This window comes from Haliaeetus leucocephalus, unplaced genomic scaffold (genome assembly GCF_000737465.1).
Source record: "Haliaeetus leucocephalus isolate CR32 unplaced genomic scaffold, Haliaeetus_leucocephalus-4.0 Scaffold83, whole genome shotgun sequence".
In the NCBI taxonomy this organism is placed as follows: Eukaryota; Metazoa; Chordata; class Aves; order Accipitriformes; family Accipitridae; genus Haliaeetus; species Haliaeetus leucocephalus.
The window spans coordinates 364,810-387,637 of NW_010972519.1; the positions used below are offsets into that span (position 1 = coordinate 364,810).

General features: G+C 42.1%; 1 protein-coding gene across 2 annotated transcripts in view; it reads left to right on the forward strand.

Moving 5' to 3' along the window:
• Window positions 1–22,461: 22,461 nt before the first annotated feature.
• PDCD6IP (programmed cell death 6 interacting protein) overlaps window positions 22,462–22,828 on the forward strand; it is a 34,368-nt gene continuing 34,001 nt past the window's right edge. For both annotated transcript variants that reach the window (XM_010582348.1, XM_010582355.1), the window contains exon 1: window positions 22,462–22,783. In XM_010582348.1, the coding sequence (XP_010580650.1) occupies window positions 22,578–22,783 (206 nt within the window). In that variant the 5' untranslated portion in view covers window positions 22,462–22,577. The remainder of the gene's footprint in view (window positions 22,784–22,828) is intronic.

Sequence of the window (22,828 nt, forward strand, 5' to 3'; positions counted from 1 at the left end):
GCCCCGCGCTGCGGCGGGGGCGCTCCCGAGGGTCTTCCCCCTATCCTTCCGTCCCCGCGGCTTGCGCCCTGTGGTAGCAGGCGTATGCGCTCTCCGTCCCGCCCGGCGGGTTGCCTTGCCGCGCCGCTGCCCGCAGAGGGGAGGGCAGCGATCGGTCCCTTCCCCCCGGTGCCCTGGGGGTTAGGCGGCGGCGGCGGAGGAGGAGGAAGAAGAAGAAGAAGAAATGTTGAGAAACAGGGGAAGCGATGTGAAGGGTGCGGGGGGACTTGCTCTCTCCCCCCACCCCTGGCTCGGCGGGGCTCGCTCGCGGGAGGGCGGGCTCCTGAGGAGGCCGCCCTGGCAAAGGCGGGGGGGGTGTCTCCTCTCTCTTCCAGCCCGAGGCGGGCGGCCCGGGCCGAGGGGAGGTGGGTGAGGAGCCGGTGCGGAGGGGGCACCCCTGGCTGGCTCCTGCGCCTCGCCGTGCTTTTTCCCTACCTCCCCCAGGCAGGGTGTCGGTGGCCGGGCGCCTGAGGGTGGCTGCTGCCTGCCTCGCCTTAACCGCGGCCAAGGGGAGAGGGAAGGAAGCTGTGTGAGAACGAACAGTGCGGGAAGCAGAGCTCTGTGGGACAGTAAAAACGCGGTGCCCCGCTGCGGAGAGGGAGATGAAGCTGCTGCCTTTTCCAGCGCGGTCCCGACTTTGTCAAGCAGTGCTCTGCAGCCTCCTTCACCATACCCTCTGCTCTGCTTCAAGGTGGAGACCCCCGGGGAGCCAGCTCGGTGCACAGGGTGTGCTTACACATGCAGACTACCGGGAATCGACTTTATTTAAAACTGAGACCCTTTAGTGTAAGGACTGCGACTTGAGGTGTTGTTTTGGGGTCACTTTAAACTGGTCCAAATGCCCTTGATGTTAGAAAGGGGAAAGGCAGTCCTGTCCTGCTCCCTCCCCCCACCTCGTCCTAGCAGTGTGTTCGTGTGGCCTCTCGGGCCTCTGAAAGTATGGCTGTGGTTTTCACATGCAAGGAAAGGAAAGGAGAGGTCACTTTTGGACCCAGTCTTGTCCCCTGTACCAGGTCCCATGCTCACTGACTACTTAGGGTTCATTTAACGGGTTCCATGACAGGGTTGGTATCAGTGAGTTGGGCTGGCTCACAGGTCCTAAGGACAGAAGCGCAGGACTCAGGAGATGGGAAGTGTAACATTCCCTGTAAATGGGAATGGATGGTGATGTTGGCCTGCTCTCCCTCTGATACTGGGAGGATTCATGTTAACACTGAACTGCAAGCTCCTGTTGATGCAGGTAGTCCTTTTCTTCCCCTGCCGTCATGTATACGATCCTTCCCTTTCTTACACCAGAACTGGTGTTTATTTGACTTCATGTGAACAATTCAGGGAGATAATTTTTTTCTTTCTTTTTCTCCCTTTTTTTTCCCACAGAATTAGCTTTTTGCTGATTCAGATCCCTAAATGGCCTCACTCCGGGGTTAAGCAAGTGCCAGAGTTGGAGCAGGGAAAGTAGAAGCAGACAGCCAGAAGCTAGATGGGGGAGAAAAGGGCTGGTGGGACCTCTTTCAGTGATAGCCATTGTGTCATGAAAGCTCAACTGAGATTTCAAGATGGCACGGCCTGACTGTCTCGTGTGCCTCATTAGTCGTAACACTGGGGAAGGGTGAGTCTGCAGGAAAGTGAGGTACTGTCTTCATTTGGCTGCAGGGTTTAGATAGGTATAAACTGACTGAGGAACCACGCCTGCAAACTTACAGCAGTGTAAACCAAACTAAATTGGTGCTACAGTGGTCCTACTTGCCTGCTTCTCACAAATCCTGTTTTCAGGAATTCCGCACTTCCCTTTCTGTCCCATGCGCTGACGTCTGTATGACCAAGCAGAGGGCTAGTTCAGGGGCTTGATCTGGCAAAAAAAGAGCGCTCTGTCCACAGGCATAGCAGAAGGCAAGACCACAAGCAGTGTTTTCTTGATTTTGGTGTGATGTGACAAATTTGGGACCCCATGCTTGATTGGTCCCTAAGCATTACAATGACGAAGATGGTTAAAGAGATTATAGATGCCTTTAAAACAGGAATGTATGTATTGTACTGTGAGCTTATTATAATTTTACAAAAAGATTATGAACTGCTCATTGTGTTTTCACAATGGATTTCCCTGCATGCATATAAAGAACCGTAATCTTGGATAGAGCTGAACAGTTCTTGTCTTGTGTGTGCAATGCCACTTACGAAGATAGATTATGAAAACTTGATATGGAATTACTAATTGCTTTTATTGAAAATGGTGCTCAAGAAACTGCTGGAAATGGAAAAATAAATAGCAGAAAAATAATACTGCATTGTTATGTTCTTTCAGTGCACTAGAATCTGATTTGCTGGTGGTGTACATTCAAAAAGTAAATTTCTTGCTGTGAAAGTTTTCAAAGTAACCGTTGATCCAATAAGATTGGCTAGATAGAAGAGCACTGAGTAGATAATACTGGACTCTTGGACTACACAGTTTCACTCTACCAAACTTTCTGAAAAAAAACCCAAGTAATTTAAAATTCACTTTCATTATAGTCCAAGTTAATGTCAATCTCTTAAGACAGAAAATCCTGAGCAAAAAGAGGGAGTAAAGCTCGTGGCACTAGCTTTTCTGAATTTTTCTTGATTCAAAGCAAATATACTGATTAGGTCATCTAATGGCTGTGAATAGCACTAAAGCTGAGGAGAAGAATAAAGTATAGTAAGACACACACTTGAAATGTTGAAACTATTTTGTCAACCCAAAGACGGTATCACAAAGCTATGTTAAGGGCAAAAAGCCACGTTGGGATATGTGGCTTTTTTTTTTTTTTCCATTTCAAGTAATAAGCGTTTTCTTAGGAAACACAGGAGAAAATAATTGCCTCGCTGTAAAATCAGAAGATTAGACTACTGTATTTCATCCTCTTACTACCTGCCATGACTAGCGCCTTTATGTTTTATGGACATTGATATAACACTAGAAAATTGGAAGCCTTTTTATCACTGAGGTGTTCTGATAAGATCAAGGTAATTTCCTTTGAAATCCTAGCACTCAGAAGAATTATCTTTTCTGTGGGATCAATAAATGTTGATTTTTTTCCTCTGCAAACAAATAGCATTTTGATTTGGCAAATACAGTTTCTGGATATGCATTCGTTCTTTTAGAAAGGCAGGAGTAGCACTCTAACATTGAATGCAGTCCCCCAGCTGGGACACGGTGGTGGTGTTAGATGTTCTCACAAAGTCCTAGCGGACTTTGTACCTAGGGATGTGGGCTAGGCTCCAAAAAGAAGGCATTTTCATTCAAGCCAAAGATCTTTTAAAGCCTCTTATTCTGAGTTAAGGAGATTGCTTCCTTTGGAATGCAGTCTTCTTTTTGATATGCAAGCATGTGAGCATAAATCCACTACTCTTGTGTATTTGTACAAGGCATAATATTTTGTAAAGCAATTAAGCCCTGTAATTGAACACAGAATCAAAATTTCCTTCAATCTTCTGAATATGACTTGTTAGCAAACAGAACGATTACAGCAGGGGCTGAGGTAAATGATGCTAATCCCATGAGGCACATTTCCAACCTGAACTGCACACCAGACCTGTTTCTACACCCCCATCCCATACAAGCATGCTGCACAATTGGCACATGTAATGTCCTGTTCTGAAAAAGGCAAGAATTGCACAGAGAAACAGGCTGGGAAGGGACAATGCTGTGCTCTTCATTCCTTTGGCTGATAAGAAAGCACGTACTGTGGTTTAGGTTCTGTTTCCACCCTCTTTCTCTTCCTAGTAGTAGATTTAACAGGCTGGGACGTCACACAAGCCAGTTATCGATCTTCTGTCGCAGGCCTGTCAGTCATTCCAGCAGAAAGCCCCATCCACAGACTGACTTCCCCTTCTGAAAAATCCTTCCTGTACAGAAGATATAATCCCATTGCTGAAAGAACCATAAAAATCCCTTAAAAACTCTCTGATTAAAACGTCTCTCTATCACAAACAGCAAGCGCAGGCCGTAATAATAAAAATGGAGTGAATTTAAGCATGAGTCACTCAAAGTTCCCGTCAATTACTTGATGTAGCCTAAGTTGACTCTTGAAGAAATCTATCAGAAAGTTGTCCTTACATTCCTGATGGATTCCTCAGCAGCTGGGAAGGCACTTTGGCATCATGTTCATTGAAGTTTTCCTTAATACTGTCAGGAGGTAAAATACTCTCATATTGTGCTATTTTAAACAGAAATGTGGCATTTTTTTGTTATCCATGTTGTATAGGTATTTATTTTACATCTTTTCTTACATTAATTGCAAAAAGGATGATGTGTACCTTTTCAAGCTGAATTTACCACTGTTGATAACTTTTAAGAATCATTTGAATTCTTCCCTCTGAGATTAATAATATCAGCATAATGAAATCATAAACATCTTCTGAAAATAAATCAATTATTTGATGAAGGGAAGTTCTTCTGAGGATGTTGCAATGTTTGTACCAAGCTAGCTGAAGTATTGCCCATTTTTCTCACAAGGCCTTAAAGATGAAATTAGATCTAACTGTATTGAAAATGTATTCAGTGAACTCTGCTACATTTTGGCTTGTGCCATGGATATTCCTGAAATTACGTATTTAATAGAGATCGCTTTCATATGGCTGTTTGTAAAGGAGTCAGAAAGTGAAACTAGTGTTTTTCTTGTACATACTGAGTCAATTTGATTACAGAAATGGGGCGGGGGGGGGGGGGGGGGCAGACTGAGCCCCAATTACTGGTTTACACCACGGTGTTGATCTGTTCCTTATAGTCAAATAAGTTTTAACGTGTAGCTACTGCAATTAAATAATTCATCCTGATAAATCTTTAATGATTAATTTGCTACTTTTCTTGGTAGAGGTGATACAGAGAAGGAAGAACAAATGAAAAACTATGGGTAATGAAAAACAGTACTTCCAGATCAAGAAAATAGTATCAGAATTAACATGTAAGTGGCCACTTCTCTTTTATCATGTCAGTCTATTATGTCTTCTATAATTAGTCAAAGCAGTGCTACATAACTTAGTATCCTTTATGTCATTTTTGTACAGCAGCAGAAATGTTTGTCTCTGGCGGTAGAAGTATTTAACTGTGGTTTGTCAAGAGAATGATTGCATCTGTTTTGTGCAGCAGGTTAGTTTGCTAGACCTTGATTAATTATGCTTTTCTATCTTTAAATTACTGTGGTGGAATATGATATGCCAATGTTCTGTGTAAAACCTTTGTATAATGTTGCTGTATAATGATTTTGTGTCATGCTGGAAAAATTTGGCATGCAATAGCTCAACATAACAGTCCATCAATACAAAATTTTCTAAATTATTAAGCTTAAGAAATTGTTAAACTTCTGGTTAAAATACCTATGAGAACTATTTCAATATAGATGCAATTACCTTTGCATTGTCATGCTACTGTTTGTAAGAGCAGTACAAAAGAACTAGAAAAGTATCCAAAATACTTGATTCATCTGACCTGAAAAGTAAAAACTAGCAAGCATAGAGTGTACTGCACAGCAATATCAAGGGACAAATAGCTGGGTGTATTTTGGCCTTGGACTGGCAAAATCTCTGTTCTTGCAAAAACAGTCGCAGTGTTTTTATTATCTGCGGGAAGTTTGCAAGACAGCAAATGCGCTGAAGAATGTGAAAAACCATGCAGAATGGTATATGTCTCATTACATAAAACCAACTTTCCAAACCAGGCAGTGTCAGTTGATATTCATCCTGGTAACACTAGCGCAGCGGCAGATTGTGCCCACATTTACACAAAGCAACCCACTTCTCACTGTGTGGGAGTTAGAAGGGAAAGGGAAAAAACATGTATGATCTTATTTGTTGGTCTCTGGTTTGGCTTGCTTTTTTTTCTGTAATGCAAACCCCGCTATAAATAGGACTAGATTCAGCAGTCATTTATTACTTGAGTAACTCCTACATTACCAGTATTGATCAAGAAAGGTGTTCTCGGGTAAGAAGCAGCTGCGGGGTTCTTCCTCAAAAGGAGAGAAAGTTTTCCTTACATACATACAGTTTAATGCATACATAAAGTTACAGACATGTAGTTTAAAATGCCTTTTTTTCCATAAAGAATGTTTGCATTTACATTTTGGGATTAAACTGACTGAAATTTTGGCTGTTGCCTAATTTTGACATGCTTTTCCTCTGTAGTTTGAAAAAAAACTTGTCTGGCTGCTTGAGAGCTCCCTCTCGTGGTAAACCTTCCTCGAAGAAAGTATTCCCGTCCAAAGGCATGCGGTTGAACCTTTACTGTATCTATTACTGATAACGCTATGCAGCAAAAGAAAGAAGCCAAGCTAGTAGTTGTTGCAGATCGTATTTTTTGCTTGTCTGTCCACCCTTCTCACGTAGAAACCTCCTGGTTTGGTATGGATGCAAATATCAGTTGGTATTTTGGGGGAATTTCTGTAAATAAGTATGCATATGAAAAAAATGCAAGTATTCATCTGTGTCCTAGGGAAAAAAAACCCAACAAAAAAACCCCAAGTCATGGATGATTTGCTTTTTTACCCTGAAAAGAATAAAGTACTGTCCTTGTCTACAATAGTTTAGAATCTCTTGTGTCTGGGTTGGTGCTCCTGAAGGTGCAGTTTAAAGCAGACTGTAGTTACTACAGCCACCAGCAGCTCTGACCAAATACCCGCTGTTACAGGTCTATGCTGTACAACGGCGTGGTTTTACTGAATTGCTTTGCAGTTCAGAGCTGTCCCCTGCTCTGTGCAGGAGGAGTACCAAGGGTTTGGAAAAAGAGGTTCAGACATCACCCCCCCACCCTCCCTCGCCAAGTCTTGACATCCTGTGCCTCACCTGGGAAAAGATGTGCATCTGCAGTGTCAGGGACTCAAGCAGCAGCAGCCACAAATCCCACAAACCTCTTGTGCAACATGGTGGAGTCATTGCAACCGGTTATTTGTGTCTCCAGTGAGAGAGGCTGAGCCACGCTTTTTGGTACCTCCGCACCAGCCAACAGAAGGGAGTGTGAAGGTTGCTTCTGAAAATACAGAGGGTGCACCAATTCTCCCTGTTTTCCTGTGGTTAAAGTGATGGCCTGTCCAGACCTTCCAAGCAAGAGTGAATTATACCATTTTAGAATGAACATTGAAATGACATCATCAGCATAAATACAGCTCCGAAAATAAGAACCAAGTAAAATAGTGGGAAAAGTAAGGTGGATTATGGTGGAAGACAGTAAGGTTGGTTTTGCGTATCACGTGTGTTCTAAAGTGGACTGTTTAAATTAAATGTAGTTGAATTCCTAGTGTTTTAACGATCAACAGATAGCTCACTCTGTCAAGAAAATAAAGCATTTGGTCACATATAGTTATCTAACTGGGAAACAAGTAACAAAACCACATGAATCCAAGCAACTCAAATTCAGGCAATTTTTGAAAACTAAGGTTGGATTCAGATCCTATGGCTCTGACCAGTATCAGGGATTGGGCTTGCTCTTTTGCTTTTTTTCTTTGCAGGAAGAGGTTGAGGTAGTGATGTGATGTGTACTGATGGGATCTTTCAAAGAAAGTATGTGGAAACAATTATTACTTGAAGTAATAAAAATGAGTAGAATTTTCTTAATATGTCAGAACTTAATGATAAATTGTTATACAAACATATATGCACAAATTTAATTTAAAAAACCAACCTGTTTCAAAGAATTATTCAGAACAACTTCTAACTTTTCTTTGATATTTATTGAACCCATGTAGATCTTCGGTTTACTTCCCAACAAATTCTATAGCCACTAATTTATTTGATGTTTGCAGATGCCTTTTGACACATATACATAAGGAATTTGATATTCATTTACCCTAATCCATGAAGTTGGAGTTAGGACCTTCATAAAACAACGTTTAGGTGACAATTTAGCAGTATTTTAATAAAAAATTTGAGTACTTCACCATTTCTACGTTTTAGAATGGAAACGGTTAGAGAAGTAAACGTACAGATCTGATACACAGGCACTCTGAACAGACAAAATTTCTTAGAGTCAAATTATGAATAGGGCTTTTGTTCCGCTTTTGGAGCCTCTATCTTTCCACTGAGAGAACTCACGTACCCACATTGCAGCTCTGGCGGACTATTTCACTATAGACAAATCAAGAAAAATATGTCGTAATGCAGGCAACAATATAACTTCTTTTCCATAAAATCCCAAATAATATCACGCAGATCTGTGGCAGCAGAAGTGGACTCTCTTTAATCTGCTTTTAACTGAGTAACCATAGCGTCTGTGACACCTCAATTATGAATTCCCTTTTTTTTTTAATATTGTATGACTCACAGCAGAAACATTCTTGCATTCATTGCCAGCGTTTAAAGACAATAACCAGCCTATTCAGAAGTAAATTCCTACTGAAATAAAAATTTCTACATAAGGGTATTTCTGCATACAAACCTATCCTGTGCTATGGCTTTTCCAGGACTTAAGCCCAGCACGAGCATGTCAGGGCTCAAAGTGACGAGAGATGCAAAGCCCTACCCGCAGCACAGTACCCGGCTGTCTTCGCAGTGGATGCCTGAACCTTCCCCGGCATTCACTCTTACGGGTGTCACAACAGACACTCATAGGAAATTGAGAATGTATAACAGTGAGAGTGATTGGCCAAATATCATCTACCACCAGAGTTTAAGTTCATTCAGTTTAGATACCTGCTTATGTTAAACGTGTTGGCTGATTTTAAACAATGCTGATCTATGGCCTGATCCTTTTGCAAGGAAAAGGCTGTACAATCTCAGCTAAAACAGTATCAATTCAGTGACCAGTAGCTTGTTTTGTTTAATAAAACAGCATTCTTCATTCTTAGGTCCCAACAATGTAACTTGTATTCAAGGATCCTGGCGCCAAGCAGATGTTCTTCTAGATTAGCATTGGATCCTGTGAACCACACACAGGGATCACTGCAGCCAGAGCAGGCTGCTCCATAAGGGGAGGCAAGCAGCTCCTGAGTGGAGTAAATGTAGCTCCCAAGCAAAAGGGGGAAGCCTCCAGCAGGGCTTCTCACAGCTCCTTCTCACCCATCAGCCTTTCACAGCCATCTGATCCGAGGTTACACAGCTACACCACATCAGTGCTGGCCTCCAGCACAGGCAGTCAGACCTCTGCTGGGGGACTGCACCCAGGGTCCTCATACTGTGGATTTAAGGATATATTCGTGGTCTCTGATTTGTTGGTTGTGATTAAAATAAGCTCATTTCTTACCGCCATGTATACTCTCTCATTTTCTAAAGTGTAAAAATACATGCTGCTTTCTATGTATGAGTGGCAGTGTTCCTTTGGCTCAAATGCTTTAAATGTCTGGTACTGAGTATAGGAGAACTTGTATCCCACTTCTGTCACAAAGCTACGTGGTAAAGGAGGAGTAAGAGCAGTAGAACCAGTCCATCCGAACTACAGATTTAAATTTGAGATGGACCTGAAAGACAACATCTAAAATTTCAACATAGAGTTTGACTTTCCACCCACAGTTCACTTTTATTCATCTCTGTGGTTTTGCTGTGGACCATTAGGAGTTTAAGGACTAGTTTCAAAACTTGAGCTGTAGACTTGGGTTGAGATTCAGAAATCCAGAAAATCCTGTTACGATGAGGCTTAGTGTCAGTCCTTACCTAAACACAACTTCCCTTGAGTGGAGTGAGTGTTGCTTAAGTACGAACTTCTGAAGTATGCCCAAAAATAGGAATGAAGCACATCTTGGCAATGGCTACAATTCCTCATATTTATGAAAGCAATCCTGGCGCATGATGACATTTTCAAAACTAGCATCCAGTTATATGTATTTCTGGAAAAAAAACTAAGACTACTTCAACAGAGGATAAGAATATATTATTCTCCCAGTCTCATTTTTCTGAAGTATGTGTGATGAAAGTGCTTCCCAATCATCCCTTTTATTTCTTCAAGCAAACACTTCAACCAATCAGATTTCACTAACTTTTTAGAGAAGTTGCAACGTTCCTGGCATTTTCTAGCACTACTTTCTTTTCCATGGGATCCCGGAAGTTTCACGAAGACTCTGCTCTCTGGGTTTCACAGATTAGACCGGCAACATTTTCCTTCTTCGATGCAATATAATTGATATCTTGATGCTGCTTCAGGAAATGCTAACTTGAGCCTAGAGAATGAAGCAGATATGCAGGCTATGTCTACGTTGCATTTGATGTTACTCTATCCACGTTCATGCTGCAGACTGCAGGGTGCTTCCAGGCTATTACAGGGATGTCCATACATAGGGAGGCACTGTAGTTATGTCAGAAAAAGAAATCAGACCTTTTGGCTTTGAAAACGTTTTCGAGTGCATATTTGTGCAACCTTATGTGTTTCAAGATGTGGGTTTGTGCCTCCAAGGCACTATTTCAGGAAGCATGGTATCTGTATAGTTATGTGACCATATTCCTGGCCAGGCCAGGAATTTTGTTCAAGGAGTGTTATTCAATACAAAATACTTTTGCTGTTCTTACTAGCATAAGTTGTAGCCAGAGCCTGTCAGGGTCAGCTCCAGAGAGTCTTGCTAGGCGGTGCTTGGCGTCCCAGGGTTTGGTGTTCAGCTGGCATTGCAGGAGGAAGGCCTGCAGCTGCAGGTGAAAGCCAAAGTGAAAACATAGGTATAGCTGCTGTGGCTGTGCTTGTCTACTACCAACACTGCTTTTTGCTTGTCACTGTAGGTGCAAGACAGACTCTGGCTCCAACAGCCACCAAGCGCTTAGCCCTTCTGGAGCTGGAGTGTGGTGGTGTGATATCCTCCCTTGTGCCTTGTCGGTGTGACAGTGTGTGTAGTCAGCCTAGCAAACAAGACAGCTGAATCTCCCACCTGTGCTGCAGAGTCTCTGAAGAAGCACCTCACAGGTGAAGGTAAGCACTGGTGGTGCAGGCTGTGGCGTGGCCCTGTAGTTGTCCCGGCAGCAGTGCTCGCAAGCAGATCAGCCGAGGCCTCCTCATTGCATGTACTGCTGGACACGTGAGGAGGATCCTCTGCTAGCTTAACTAGGTTACTCTCTCAGTGCCTCGGAGCATGCATAAATAATTGACAGTGGACAGTCAGGGTTTCTGACCTCAGGCAGTGTACAATAAGGTGATACAGCTGAGATCACAGAACCTGTATCACAAAACACAGTTTCAGGTATACTCTGTACCTTCCATGCCAAGACATGACCATTATATGAAAATCCATGGACGCAATTATCACAAAAAGTTTTCCTGAGCTGTGACTGCATCCAGTAGTCCATGTAAACAAATACTTAATAAAAAAATACTTTTCCACAAAGAGGCACACCCCATCAAAAGGTAAAGCAAACTGTACCTCAAAGAACTGGGCAATGGCTATGTAATCATTGCTTGAATCCAGACAGTCTTTATCAGCTTTAAAATATGTCTGTGATCTCTCTTTATAAGCATATAGATCTCAGCAGGTGTTTTGCCTGAAGGGTTGTACAGCACCGGGCCTTCAGAGAGTAATCAAGCCAAAACTCATCATATGGTTTCAGAATAAAACTGTTACGGATATTTTAAATATTTCCAGCTTTAATTAAGTCTAGCTACTATTACTCACTCCTATTTAATGTACCACCATTGTAGTTTAATTGCAGATTGACTTTCTTTCCATTACCACTAACTAGCAGTTGGTTTTATGAGCCCTGTTTTTCTCCCACTCTGATAAAAGTCCATTATACAATAAAATCTGACTTAATTTCAAATGCATTCTGGTCACTGTGTTTTATTTCAAGTGTCAGTAGCCATAAAGTAGAAAGCTGATCCTGCAACAAGGAAAAAATCCAATATTAAATTAATGCATGATAGCTTTGTACAGTGTAATTTTGGACACTGAGAAATTTTGTCAGCATGGCATTTGCAGTTGGTAGTAGATTCAAGAGATACAGTACTCCTCTCAGGAAATAAGTCAAAAGCATGGCCTGAATATTATTACTTTTAGCTTTACCTTGTGGCTGGAAAAAATGAGCTCCCTATTGCTTCTATCAGTACCCCCTATTTATTTAGGCAGTACTGAGGGTGAGGGTGGAAACGTGATTTACATGGTAATTGTTTTTAAGAGTGTTTTCATTCCCTTCTATAAGTGACTTTTTAAAACAGAAGGGAAAAAGTGCATTTTGTTCCTTGATGGTAACAATGTTGTCGGTTGTACAGTACGGCATGACAGCTACCTCCGTGCTGTAATACAGAGCTAATTGGCTTGGGGCAGTGCTTCTAGAGGCTTCTGCTTGGAGAAGTAGTTCTGGTGGGGCTACATCAGGAACCTCTGCACTGTGCGTTAGGTAAGTAACCTTGTACATTTCCATCTGTCTTGATCTGTTAGCTCTTTACAATTGTATGTTGCTTCAGACAGCATTTTTTTATTTTCTTGTACAGTAACTCATGCAATTGTGTTCTTCCTCTGCAGCACAGTAACACTGACAACATTAGAAAATTGAGATGATGTCAGACAGCTTAGTTCCTTTCAGGTGCACTACAGAGCAGAAAGCAAATGCAAGAAAGATGTATTTATCTCCATTCTGAAGTTGCCACAGGCCAGTTTGGTCCCTGGAAAAATTCCAGCTACCCTAAGAGTTGCCCTAACTTGTACCATAATTGCTATGTTTCCCATAGGGCTTTTCAGCACTATGCATGACAAGTACTAAAGAACATCTCAGCCACACCTCAGACGGCTTTCATACTGGCTTGCGCACGGAAAGATCCATAGCAAACGCTACCAGCCTAGTAATTTCTTCATTTTGGGGGAAGACCTCTTCTGGTACAGGTGTTCTTGGGAATGTGAAGAGAAGTAAAAGGGGAGAGCCAGGGACAGCTAATGGCCTCAATATGTTAATGAATTCTACTAAAACAGAAATCCCTGGGCCTGGCATGAGAGTTCTTCTGGCAAATAACTTCTCTGGTATATTTAAGATAGGTCTATTAATATATAATTGCTTCAATTATTGTCTAACTTAATTAACACTTACAAAGTGTTCCTAAATCTTTGCAAAGACCCTTGTATGCGCCTATAGTTATTTACTAGGTATTATGGCAAATAAAACCACACTCCCTATGTTCCTCATTGAACATGTAAAAGCCGTAAAAATTTTGCACTCAACTTAATCAGGACACCCTGAGCTTGATGCTTTTTCACAAGTATTCTGAGTCATCACCACAGCTTCCAATAATTGCCCCACAGTCCTCCATTCTTTACAGCATTCCCTTTTCCATTTCCTGAAGAGTCACCATTCTTAACTCCTCTGTTTCCCTGCATGTAATCTGGCTAATATGCCATTCTCAAACACAGTTTGTTATTCTGTGTGACTATATGAGAAAACAGGAGGGGAAATGAGTTGGAGCAAACTTTTTGTTTGTCAGTGATGAGATACGGTGTCAGCATGCTGTCACAGCCCAAAAGTGCAAATGACTGGGTACAACTATAGCACTTCTGAAAAAAATTTCTGGTGAGCCTTAAGTTTTCATCTTTAATTTTTATCTCTCCTCTTAACAAATAATACATCACAAGTAAAATTTCCCACCTCTCACTGAGCTGTTTTTTGGGTACATATTTTGATGTGCATGTATTTAGACCTTATGTGAGTTTTACACAAACAGAGATGGTTACCGTTGAATCACTGCATACATTTCTGGCCAATAAAACAGACCATTTAAATAATTAGCATATAACCACTAGGTACATTGAATGAAAAGTCATACTGAGTCATCTACATAGTAAAGAAAAAATGCTTTAGCTGCTTCATCCCTGAAAATAGGTACCTCATTAGTCACTGATAAACTGCCATGCCAAGCAGGTAATACTGGTAAGATGGAAATGGAAAATATGACAGTCATGAGGTGGAACAAACCATGCCATGGGAAAATGAATTGACCTGCTATGATGATTCACATCTAGCTAACCAACCCGAAGGACATTCTGTGAACCCTGTGAAAAGTGGAGGAAGCAGATGCTCGAAACAAATGTAGACATGAGGGTACAGAAAGGATACACAAAATCCCAAACCTGAAAGTGGATGGACACATGCACATCTAGTGTTACCTGAGTTACAGAAGGATGAAGGATTCTATCAGTAAAGAAGCAGTTAGTCTTTGCTTTTTGCTTTGTGAAAATCACTTGCTGTTCTAGTGTGACTCCAAGGACAATTTAATGTCAGTTATGCCTAGTCATTGTGAAACTCCTAGCTAAGCAGTTTGTAGGTAGTGCCAGCTGATTGCAAAAGTGACTGCCGATAAGCCTGTCAATGCTTGCACAGAGAATGGATAATAATTAAGCATTCATTTAAACATAGTATTTGAAGCAGGAATATACTATCTTGTGTTCCTTGAAATATCTTATTTGTGTACGTCAACATCTCTGTATCTGAAAGGAAACAGTGTTAAGCTGCTAGGCGTACTAGTCTGAAAGGAACGCCACATTACAGTTCATACCAGTCAGTGTAGAATGGAAGAATTGTTGCATGTACCAATCAGCTGAATGTCTGACTCCACAGAAGAAAGTATCAGTTAAGAAAATTGATTTTTTTCCCCCTAAAAGTGACTCATTACAAAAATTTCAGTCTGTGTATAAGACAGTAAGAATTTCTTGGAACTTCAGAAGGAACGTCAGGCGGAGCAACCTGAGAATTCATGAAGTATTAGGGATAATCTCCTGAGCTTGTAGAACATAATTTGCATGCTAAATTCCTTACAGTAACATTTTAGGTACTGGCAGTAATCAAGCCATGTCCAGGCACCTCATGCCAGGAAGAATCATATATGACAAACAGTGCACTGAGATCTGCCCTAATTTATATAACTTTTGCAAAGGTGTCGACTGAAGTGCAGCCTCATAACACAAACTGGCTCACCCAGTGTCTCTCAAACTCTCCCCTTTAATGTCTGAATCAGACTCTGGGATGTCCTATGGATGTCCCACCACAATTAGAAGCAACTTGAGCCACAGTTATCTGCTTTGATGAATAAAAAAAATTAGAAAAAGGCACGCATTGTAAAAATGCCCTTAATCAAATCCTCCTCTCCTTCCCTTTTTTGTGCAAAAGCACACAGCTAATGCTGGATTTTGTTGTCTGCTTGCACCACATGTGTTCATATACAGCCAGGAGAATGATGAAATAGAAGATTAAACCACATTTTTTGCATCTCACTTTTTGCAGACTGTGGCAGTGCAAGCTTGTCTATCATTCCTCCTTTGAACATTGCAAAGCAAGCATTTTTAGGAGGAATCCTCTGGCAGTGTTGTCGGCAAATCCTGTCGCCATCTCTTTATCCCCAAATTTTTGTGGTTGGACCGAACTTTGCAAAAAAGCTGCCTGTACTGGCATTTGTTATGTGTAACAGAGAAACTTTGTTCTGACCCATTATGTTTGGAATGCATAAGATAAAACCCTCATATTATGGACAAGTTTAACAGCAGGACAAGAGGATCTTCACTGCTTTCAGAAGTGGATTCCCTATATTGTTATTAGAGGTGGCTCTTTGTAAGCCCGTCAGTATGCGTGTTAAGGAGATGAACTGGGAAAAGTCATAAACCTTTCCCTGCATGGACCATGGAACGATCCTGATCTCAGGGCCTTCTATCTTTTGTTTGATCTTTCCATTTTTGGTAAGGTCTCAGACTGTTGTGCACCGGAGTGGGCTGTTTCCAGAGAATAAGGACCACAGCTGTTCTTCCTGGACTGTGGCCCTGGGGAATGATTCCTTCAATTCCCACATTAGGAGAAACCTTGAATTCACAGCTTTTAAATCAGGTCCTTGCTTTCCTCCTTACATGCTTGTCATCCCCCTTGGAGCTAAAATTAGGCCTTGGCTTCTGCTGTCATCTCTTAATACTGCTCCAGCAGTGTGATTCTGCTCTGTCCAGCATGTAATGGCAAATTCTTCCCCCTGACTGTAGTACGCTTTTACGTAACAGATTCCATCTACACAGTGACAATGGCAATACGCACAGATAAGGGTATGGAAGATCGGCCCATACGAGCATGCTCAAAAGCGTGTCCGGCTTTCGATTCACCTTGGTCCAAAACACCTCAACATCACTTTAATGAGGAGGCAGAGCACAGTGTCTCATTGTTTATCTGAATTAGTGAGTAGGTGGCAAATAACCTAGCAATAAGCAAAGAGCTGAACTGCACATTTGGGCAGCCACTGCTGCAGGCACGCGAGTAGAGGCACATGCCCCCAGCCAAAGGACAGATGCTTCCTGCTTCATGCACAGGCGACAAGCTTGTCTCTGTCAGGGCATATGTATGCGGCGCACAAGAGGGACAAAGTTGATTACTGTCTTCTCAAAAAACAAGACTGCTTCATGCAGTAAAGGAGTTGTAGACACTTGAACTGTGATGTACTACAGGCTCTTCTCCACCTGAAATGCTGAAAATAAAATACTTCACTGTCCATAGAGAGGATTGCTTAGTGGTGTAAACCTCTCACTTGCTATAAAAAGAGTCCGTTGAATGACAGAACTGAATTTCAGCAGTGTTTTTTAGTGAAATTTACCAAGTCAGGATCTTATGTACTGTCCTGCTTGTTCCATGTAGCAAGAAGTGATCTCTTTGTACTAGCAAGCATAATGCTGTATAATGGCTGACTACCTAGTTCCCTACTTCCATCCAGACCTATTTCAAGCTATGTAAAATTATTTCTATTTGAATATTTTATAAGATATTTCAGGATAAGAAACAGTCCAAACAGAAAATACTACTGAAATAAATGCTAAGTCAACAATGACTTATAAAGGATCTGCCTCAATTAACCAGATTTAATTTCTCTCATATATTCAATGTAATAAACCTAGTAGTCCTGAAATTATACATGGAGTTTTCTAGTCAAGCCTTGTAATTATACTGTAATAAACAGGAAAAGATATTTTTTTGCATTGAATATACGGGCAAAACCAATATAAAATTTAATTACATATTGTAAAATACCAACAAAGGACAAATATTAATTTCTGCTTCTTTGAAGGCTACTCTGTGCTTTGGTGCAAAAAGTATTTGGATTGAATTGATGACATATTTGGACAAAATTCTTTATAAAATGTGAAATACAATGCTTTAAATAAAGAAAGCAATGTTTTAAAGTGAATAAGATAAAGCTGTTGCTTTAGGTATACCCCATATTGCAATAATTAAGAGATTCAAAGTTACCCAGTTATCTTTCATCTATCTTGTTACTTTCCATTATTGATATATTTGCATTAGTTAGTAACACAGAACTTATGTAAGTGAAAACTTTCTGACTTTCAAATCTTAAGGGGTAGCTTAATTAGCCAAGCTTGTAAGAGCAATTTGTAAAATAAAAACCTCTTCTCTGTTCTGGAATGAATAAAGACTCACATACTTAAGTTTCAGTTGTTTTAAAATCAGAAGCAGTAAAAACACAGCATAGTTAGGAGAAGGATATATTGCAAAATACTTGTGTTTCAAGGTCATTAATCCTTTCTTCTTTTCACTTTTAATTAAAGATGTGGTAACATTAGAACACTACCCATCTCCTGGTGGGACTTCTGAAATCCTATGACAGTTCAAGGAAAAGTTCATAGCAAGAGTAAGTGCAATGTAAGGCAAAATTTAGTCCATTATCACAAAAAGCAGACATTTGATTTTCCATCTGCTTCTAATGCTATATGACAGGTACTTTGTTTTCCACTCCTAAGGGGAAAAAATATTTTAAACTCCACAATTTATATATGTAAAGTAGAATTAATGATTTACTAAGTAACATCAATGGTTCAACACTGAACAAAGGTAGAACAAACCTTTTGCTTCATTCAACAAACTTTCAGAAGGCGGCTCTGAACCTTTTTCAAACCACACACCATAAACATTGCACCAAAATGTGTCAATCTAAGCAAATACTCATGCATGACTTTGGATTTTTCAGAAACTTATATGCAAGGTTGGATTCAGTAAATAGCTGTGCAATCTGCCCAGGATTAAATGACAAGATACTCTCTATTACATCCACCTCTTCTTATGCATGACTGCCCCATAACCAATAAACAGTAAACAAGGTGTAAATTTATATCCTTGCAAACACTCTCATTCAGAGTAGAAGTGGCCATTTTGGGGGCTACTGGTCACATAGCACCGCACATTTATGTTTTGCTTTGTATCAGGATAATTACCTATGTGAACATTGCCTCTTTTTAAGTAGAGAGTGTGTATCTGGAGGCAGAATGTGACTGTACCCTAATACATGGTGTACAGAACTGTGGTAATATAACTAAATAGCAAGCAGTTTCATTCAATGCATTATAAAAAAGCATTTTATATGTTTGTATTTATACATCTTGCACTAATCCTGGCCTTCAGCTTTTGGGAAACATGTTTTAATAGCCTCTCAGCTATTTCTTACTGAACTGAAAGTTGCTGCCTTCTTCTACAAGCTCTTCTGCTTTGTAAATCTTCTAGAACCACAGTGATATGAACAGTATAAACAGTAAAAATAATAACATTTAAAAAATCTTATACATCCTTTTGAGTAGGACATAATTTTACCACAGATTTTTAATAGGATATATGCAAATACTTTAGCAATGCCTTTGGTGCTTGTTACGAAGACCCACACTACTAGAAACCATATGGGACAGTGAAGAGCTCTTTCTTCCCATTTATGTGGTGTATTTGAGTTAACAAGCACAGGCACTATTATTATGTGATCACTAATATGGCACATTTCTGAAACCTGCTGAGACTTGAGGAAAATTCTAGGCTGCACTCGAACTGGCCCAATAGCTAACATTCTTGTAGCCATTTATGGAAAATATTGCACTAATGTCGGTTGGATTCCCTGTTTGCTTTGCTCTAGTCCATCTACAATGCAGCAGGTAAAATTATTTACCTAGGTCAACAGTTTCCAGGCCTTGCATAATCTCTCTCTCTTTTGTATCTCATCTAAGTTCATATTACTTCACCTCCATCTTCTCTTTAGCCTTCTTTGCTCCCCACTTCTGCTCCTGCTTGCCATTTATTTCATCTACAAGGTTCTTTTCTGTGCCACTAGCTATGCATGTGATGCCCTTCTTATTCTAGACCATTCTGCTGGCACCCTCCCCTCGAGCAAAAATCAGACATAGCCACTATCCTTATTTAACTTGTGGTTGAAAGGCAACTTTGTTGTCATTACCACTATACACAAGTGTCTAACCTAAGTGTACCGACAGTACCAATTTAGACCTGTTTTCCCCCTTCTCCAGCCTCTCATTTCTTCATCCTGACTTGTACCACATCTGGAATTTAGACTGAAGATGTGTTTTTCTTATTTAGCATTGGAACAGCGGGAGGACGGTGTATTGAGCATTCTTGTGAATGTGGCTCTACAAGCACAAAGATAAGCACAGCCCCTGCCCAGCTGAGTTTGCTATCAACGGGTCTTCTGGTTCAGGTCCCTCCTCACCTATGAGAAATACAAAACTTTAATAAATACAAATTAAAATTGCAGAAAATAGGATTAACAGTTCCTCTAAATTTTGAAACAAAAGGTAAAGGAGTGTCAAATTTGAAGGAAATGGTAGGAATTCTTCCTCGTGCTTTTGATTATAGGCTGTTAGGAGGAAATTTCATTCATAGGTCGTAAGAATTTTACATTTTCTTCTAAATGGGCAGTAGGACTAGATGGGATATTTAGAACCAGTCAGAGCTTCTTCTGACATACAACTTGTTTTCTGCATTCCCTCATTTTGGCAACTGATGATGATCACTCCTGAAAGTCATGGTCAAAAGATAATGGTGATAAATTATTTGGTCTTACTCTATGTGACCAAAAGATTATGTTAGGAGTATCAAAATGGGGTTGGATCTGAGTGAGTAAATGAAGCTTTAGGCAAGAGGACCATCAGATTTGTATAGCATCTGTGTGCCAATTAGTGCTATTACTACAGGGCAGCTCATGCTATGGATAAAGCAGCATGATCAAAATCTACAGAATAAAATACAGCAAATTCAGAATAAAATCTTCCATCAAGGAAGTATCTGTACACAGAATTTGCGAATAGAAAGCAAGCATAAAATAGAACATCAGAGTTCACTGAAGTTTTCTGTCCAAAAATTGTAGACAAAAACCATGAAGGATGGAGAAAAGCCAGTTTGCATACCAAAAGCAAATCTAACTTTTAGAAATGCTTTTGCAAAACTGCGGTACTCTACGTGTACATAATGGTTGTTTAGGAAAAAGAGGAAAACTGGGGCTATCTAATGATCTGTCTGTACTAAAGTCAAATCTATCAGTGTCCTTGGTAATGCTTAAATATGGCTGTAACTTGTTTATGCTGCATTACTTCAAACATTTTAGGGAAAATGTATTTTAAAGTGGTTCCCTTAGATACTACCATGAATTTGTTGAAGAAGGAAGTATGGTCTGCTGTTTAAAGCACACGACTGTGAGTCAGAAGACATAGATTATACCCCCTGCACTGATAACTACTGACTACGTGGCTTCCTCGTCTCTAAATTGGGAAATAGTACTGAACAGAGGTAAGAAGGACACAAGTCATTACTGCTTACAGTATTATAATTGTAATAATCAGAACAAAGCCTTAAGAGTACTGATTTATTAAGAAATCTGTGGGAAAGAAGCAAATCACCTGTACGTTTGAAGTTCTGGTAACTTGTTCTAAGACAAAGTGAAATTTCTGCACTGTGTTGGTGGATGGTTTGGGAATGCAAAGTATCAGTCGTTGCATTTGTTAAGCAACAGCCATCTAAAGGTCACCATGGCTCCAAAGTAGAACTGTGATCTCATAGCTGCAGTTTTTGCCCTTCCCTGTTCACACCCCTTCCGTGTTTATGACTGTTATGCTGGAAGGTATTGATGGCTTCCATCTTCCCTATATAGACAGCCACGTATCCTGTAATGATGTGCAGACTAACTATACCCCATAACGTCTTGATGTTGGAAACAAACGGAGGCAACTGCCCAGCTGACTGTATCTTAAGACTGATCAGAAACTAAGCTTGTGAGTCTGGAGGTTTTGCCTGGGACAGGAAAGGGCAGTCAGTGCAAGGCTGACTCAGGCTAAGAGACCAAATGCATACAAGTGTACGTGGGCAATAACATCTGGGGAAAAAAAGGCAGTGAGGAACTCGCATACCCAGATATGAGTAAGGCAGGACAGCTTACCTGCTGTATTCTTTGTACGATAAAAGTTGAGCTGGGTGTTTACTCAGTGCAGGGAGGCAGGAGTGCACTGAGGAACTGTTAACACATATATTCACTTTTTGTGATTATAGCAAAGGTTTGTAACAGAATCAACCCGGCAAGGCTCTGAAGGCTCATCACTTGGACCTCACGGAAGGTGAGTGGAAGCAGCAGAATGAGGAGCAGAACTCCATCGCCTCCTTCCCTATGCCTGTGCCCGGGAGGGCCCGGCTGCTGTTGGAACAGCATCTCTGGATTGTGTGCAGGGGCGGTTAATACTGGAGGAGCTGCCCCTCCCAGCGGCGACAGGAGCAGTTAAAACTGATTTCCCAGGCTCTACCCTTTCCCTCTTATGCCACCACTTTAGGCGTTCATCAGATGACAAAGCAGATAGCTCTACTTCGTGTAGTACACTTTCAGTGGGGAGGGATCATCAGCTTTACTTCACAGCAAAACTCGTGGTCTGCTACAACATGAGACCAAATCCTTTTACATAATTTTAAAAGCACTTTTACTGCTCCTTTTTATGGTATCATCACCTCGGGGCTTATGTAATAAAAAAATAGGCTTACAGCCTCGGCTGTCTGGAACAAGCGGCAGAAGAAAGGGGGAAATGAGAATATGGGTTGAGTATTCCCTTTTGGTCTTCAGACGAGCCAGCCTTGCAGGCTGCCCGTTTTGCCTATTTGAGCTATGCTGTGCTGAGTCAGCAGAAAGCAAATGTGATGTGGATGACAGACCCGTAATTACAGCAACACGTGAATCTGCGCCTTTTACTGCCAACGGCGACATTTCAACATTTGCTACGGATAAGTAAGGCTTTACTTTATGTAAAATGCCGATTCTTAGGGTAGGCTGAGTACGGGACCCTTTGCTCCCCTCCAACGCGTTACAAGCCTGACCTCTCACGAACTCTCCGGTGGCCGCTACTCTTACGGGCCTGTCACAGCTTACGTTACCGGCTAACGAAGATTCCCTTACCACAGCTGAGCGCCGCGGTCACGTCTTTCGCTAAACGGCCCTTCTTCACGGGCAGCACTCGGGCTGTCTGCCTGCCCCGGGCTCCCAACGCTCCTCCCCTCCAGCACCCACCCGCGCCGACCCTCCGACACGCGGGCGGCTGGTGGTGGGGGTGTTATTTGAGGAGCTCGGTGCCCGCCTCCCCTCCGGCAGCCGGCGGCGGGGACTCCCCTCAGGCCCGCGACGGCGCCTCCCCGAGGCGGCAACGGCTGCGCGAGAGGACGCGAGGGGGCGGGGGCAGCGGGCGTGACGGCGCCGCGTTGGGAGCGCGCGACGATCCCGGAAGCGCGAGGCCGACGGGCGGCGGGCCGGGGCCGCTCGGAGAGGCGAGGGAGCGCGAAGCTGCGGTGACGGCGGCGGCTGCCCGCCTCCCCTCCCCCCCACCTCCTCCTCCTGCTCCTCCCGCGCGGCGGCCATGACGAACTTCATCTCGGTGCAGCTGAAGAAGGCCTCGGAGGTGGACTTGGCCAAACCCCTGTGCAAGTTCATTCAGCAGAGCTACCCGGGCGGCGACGCCCAGGCCGAGCACTGCCGCGCCGCCGAGGAGCTCAGCAAGCTGCGCAAGAGCGCGCTCGGCCGCCCGCTCGACAAGCACGAGAGCGCGCTCGAGACCCTCCTCAGGTAGGGCCGGGCCGGGCCGCGCCGCCACAGGCCCCTCAGCGGCCC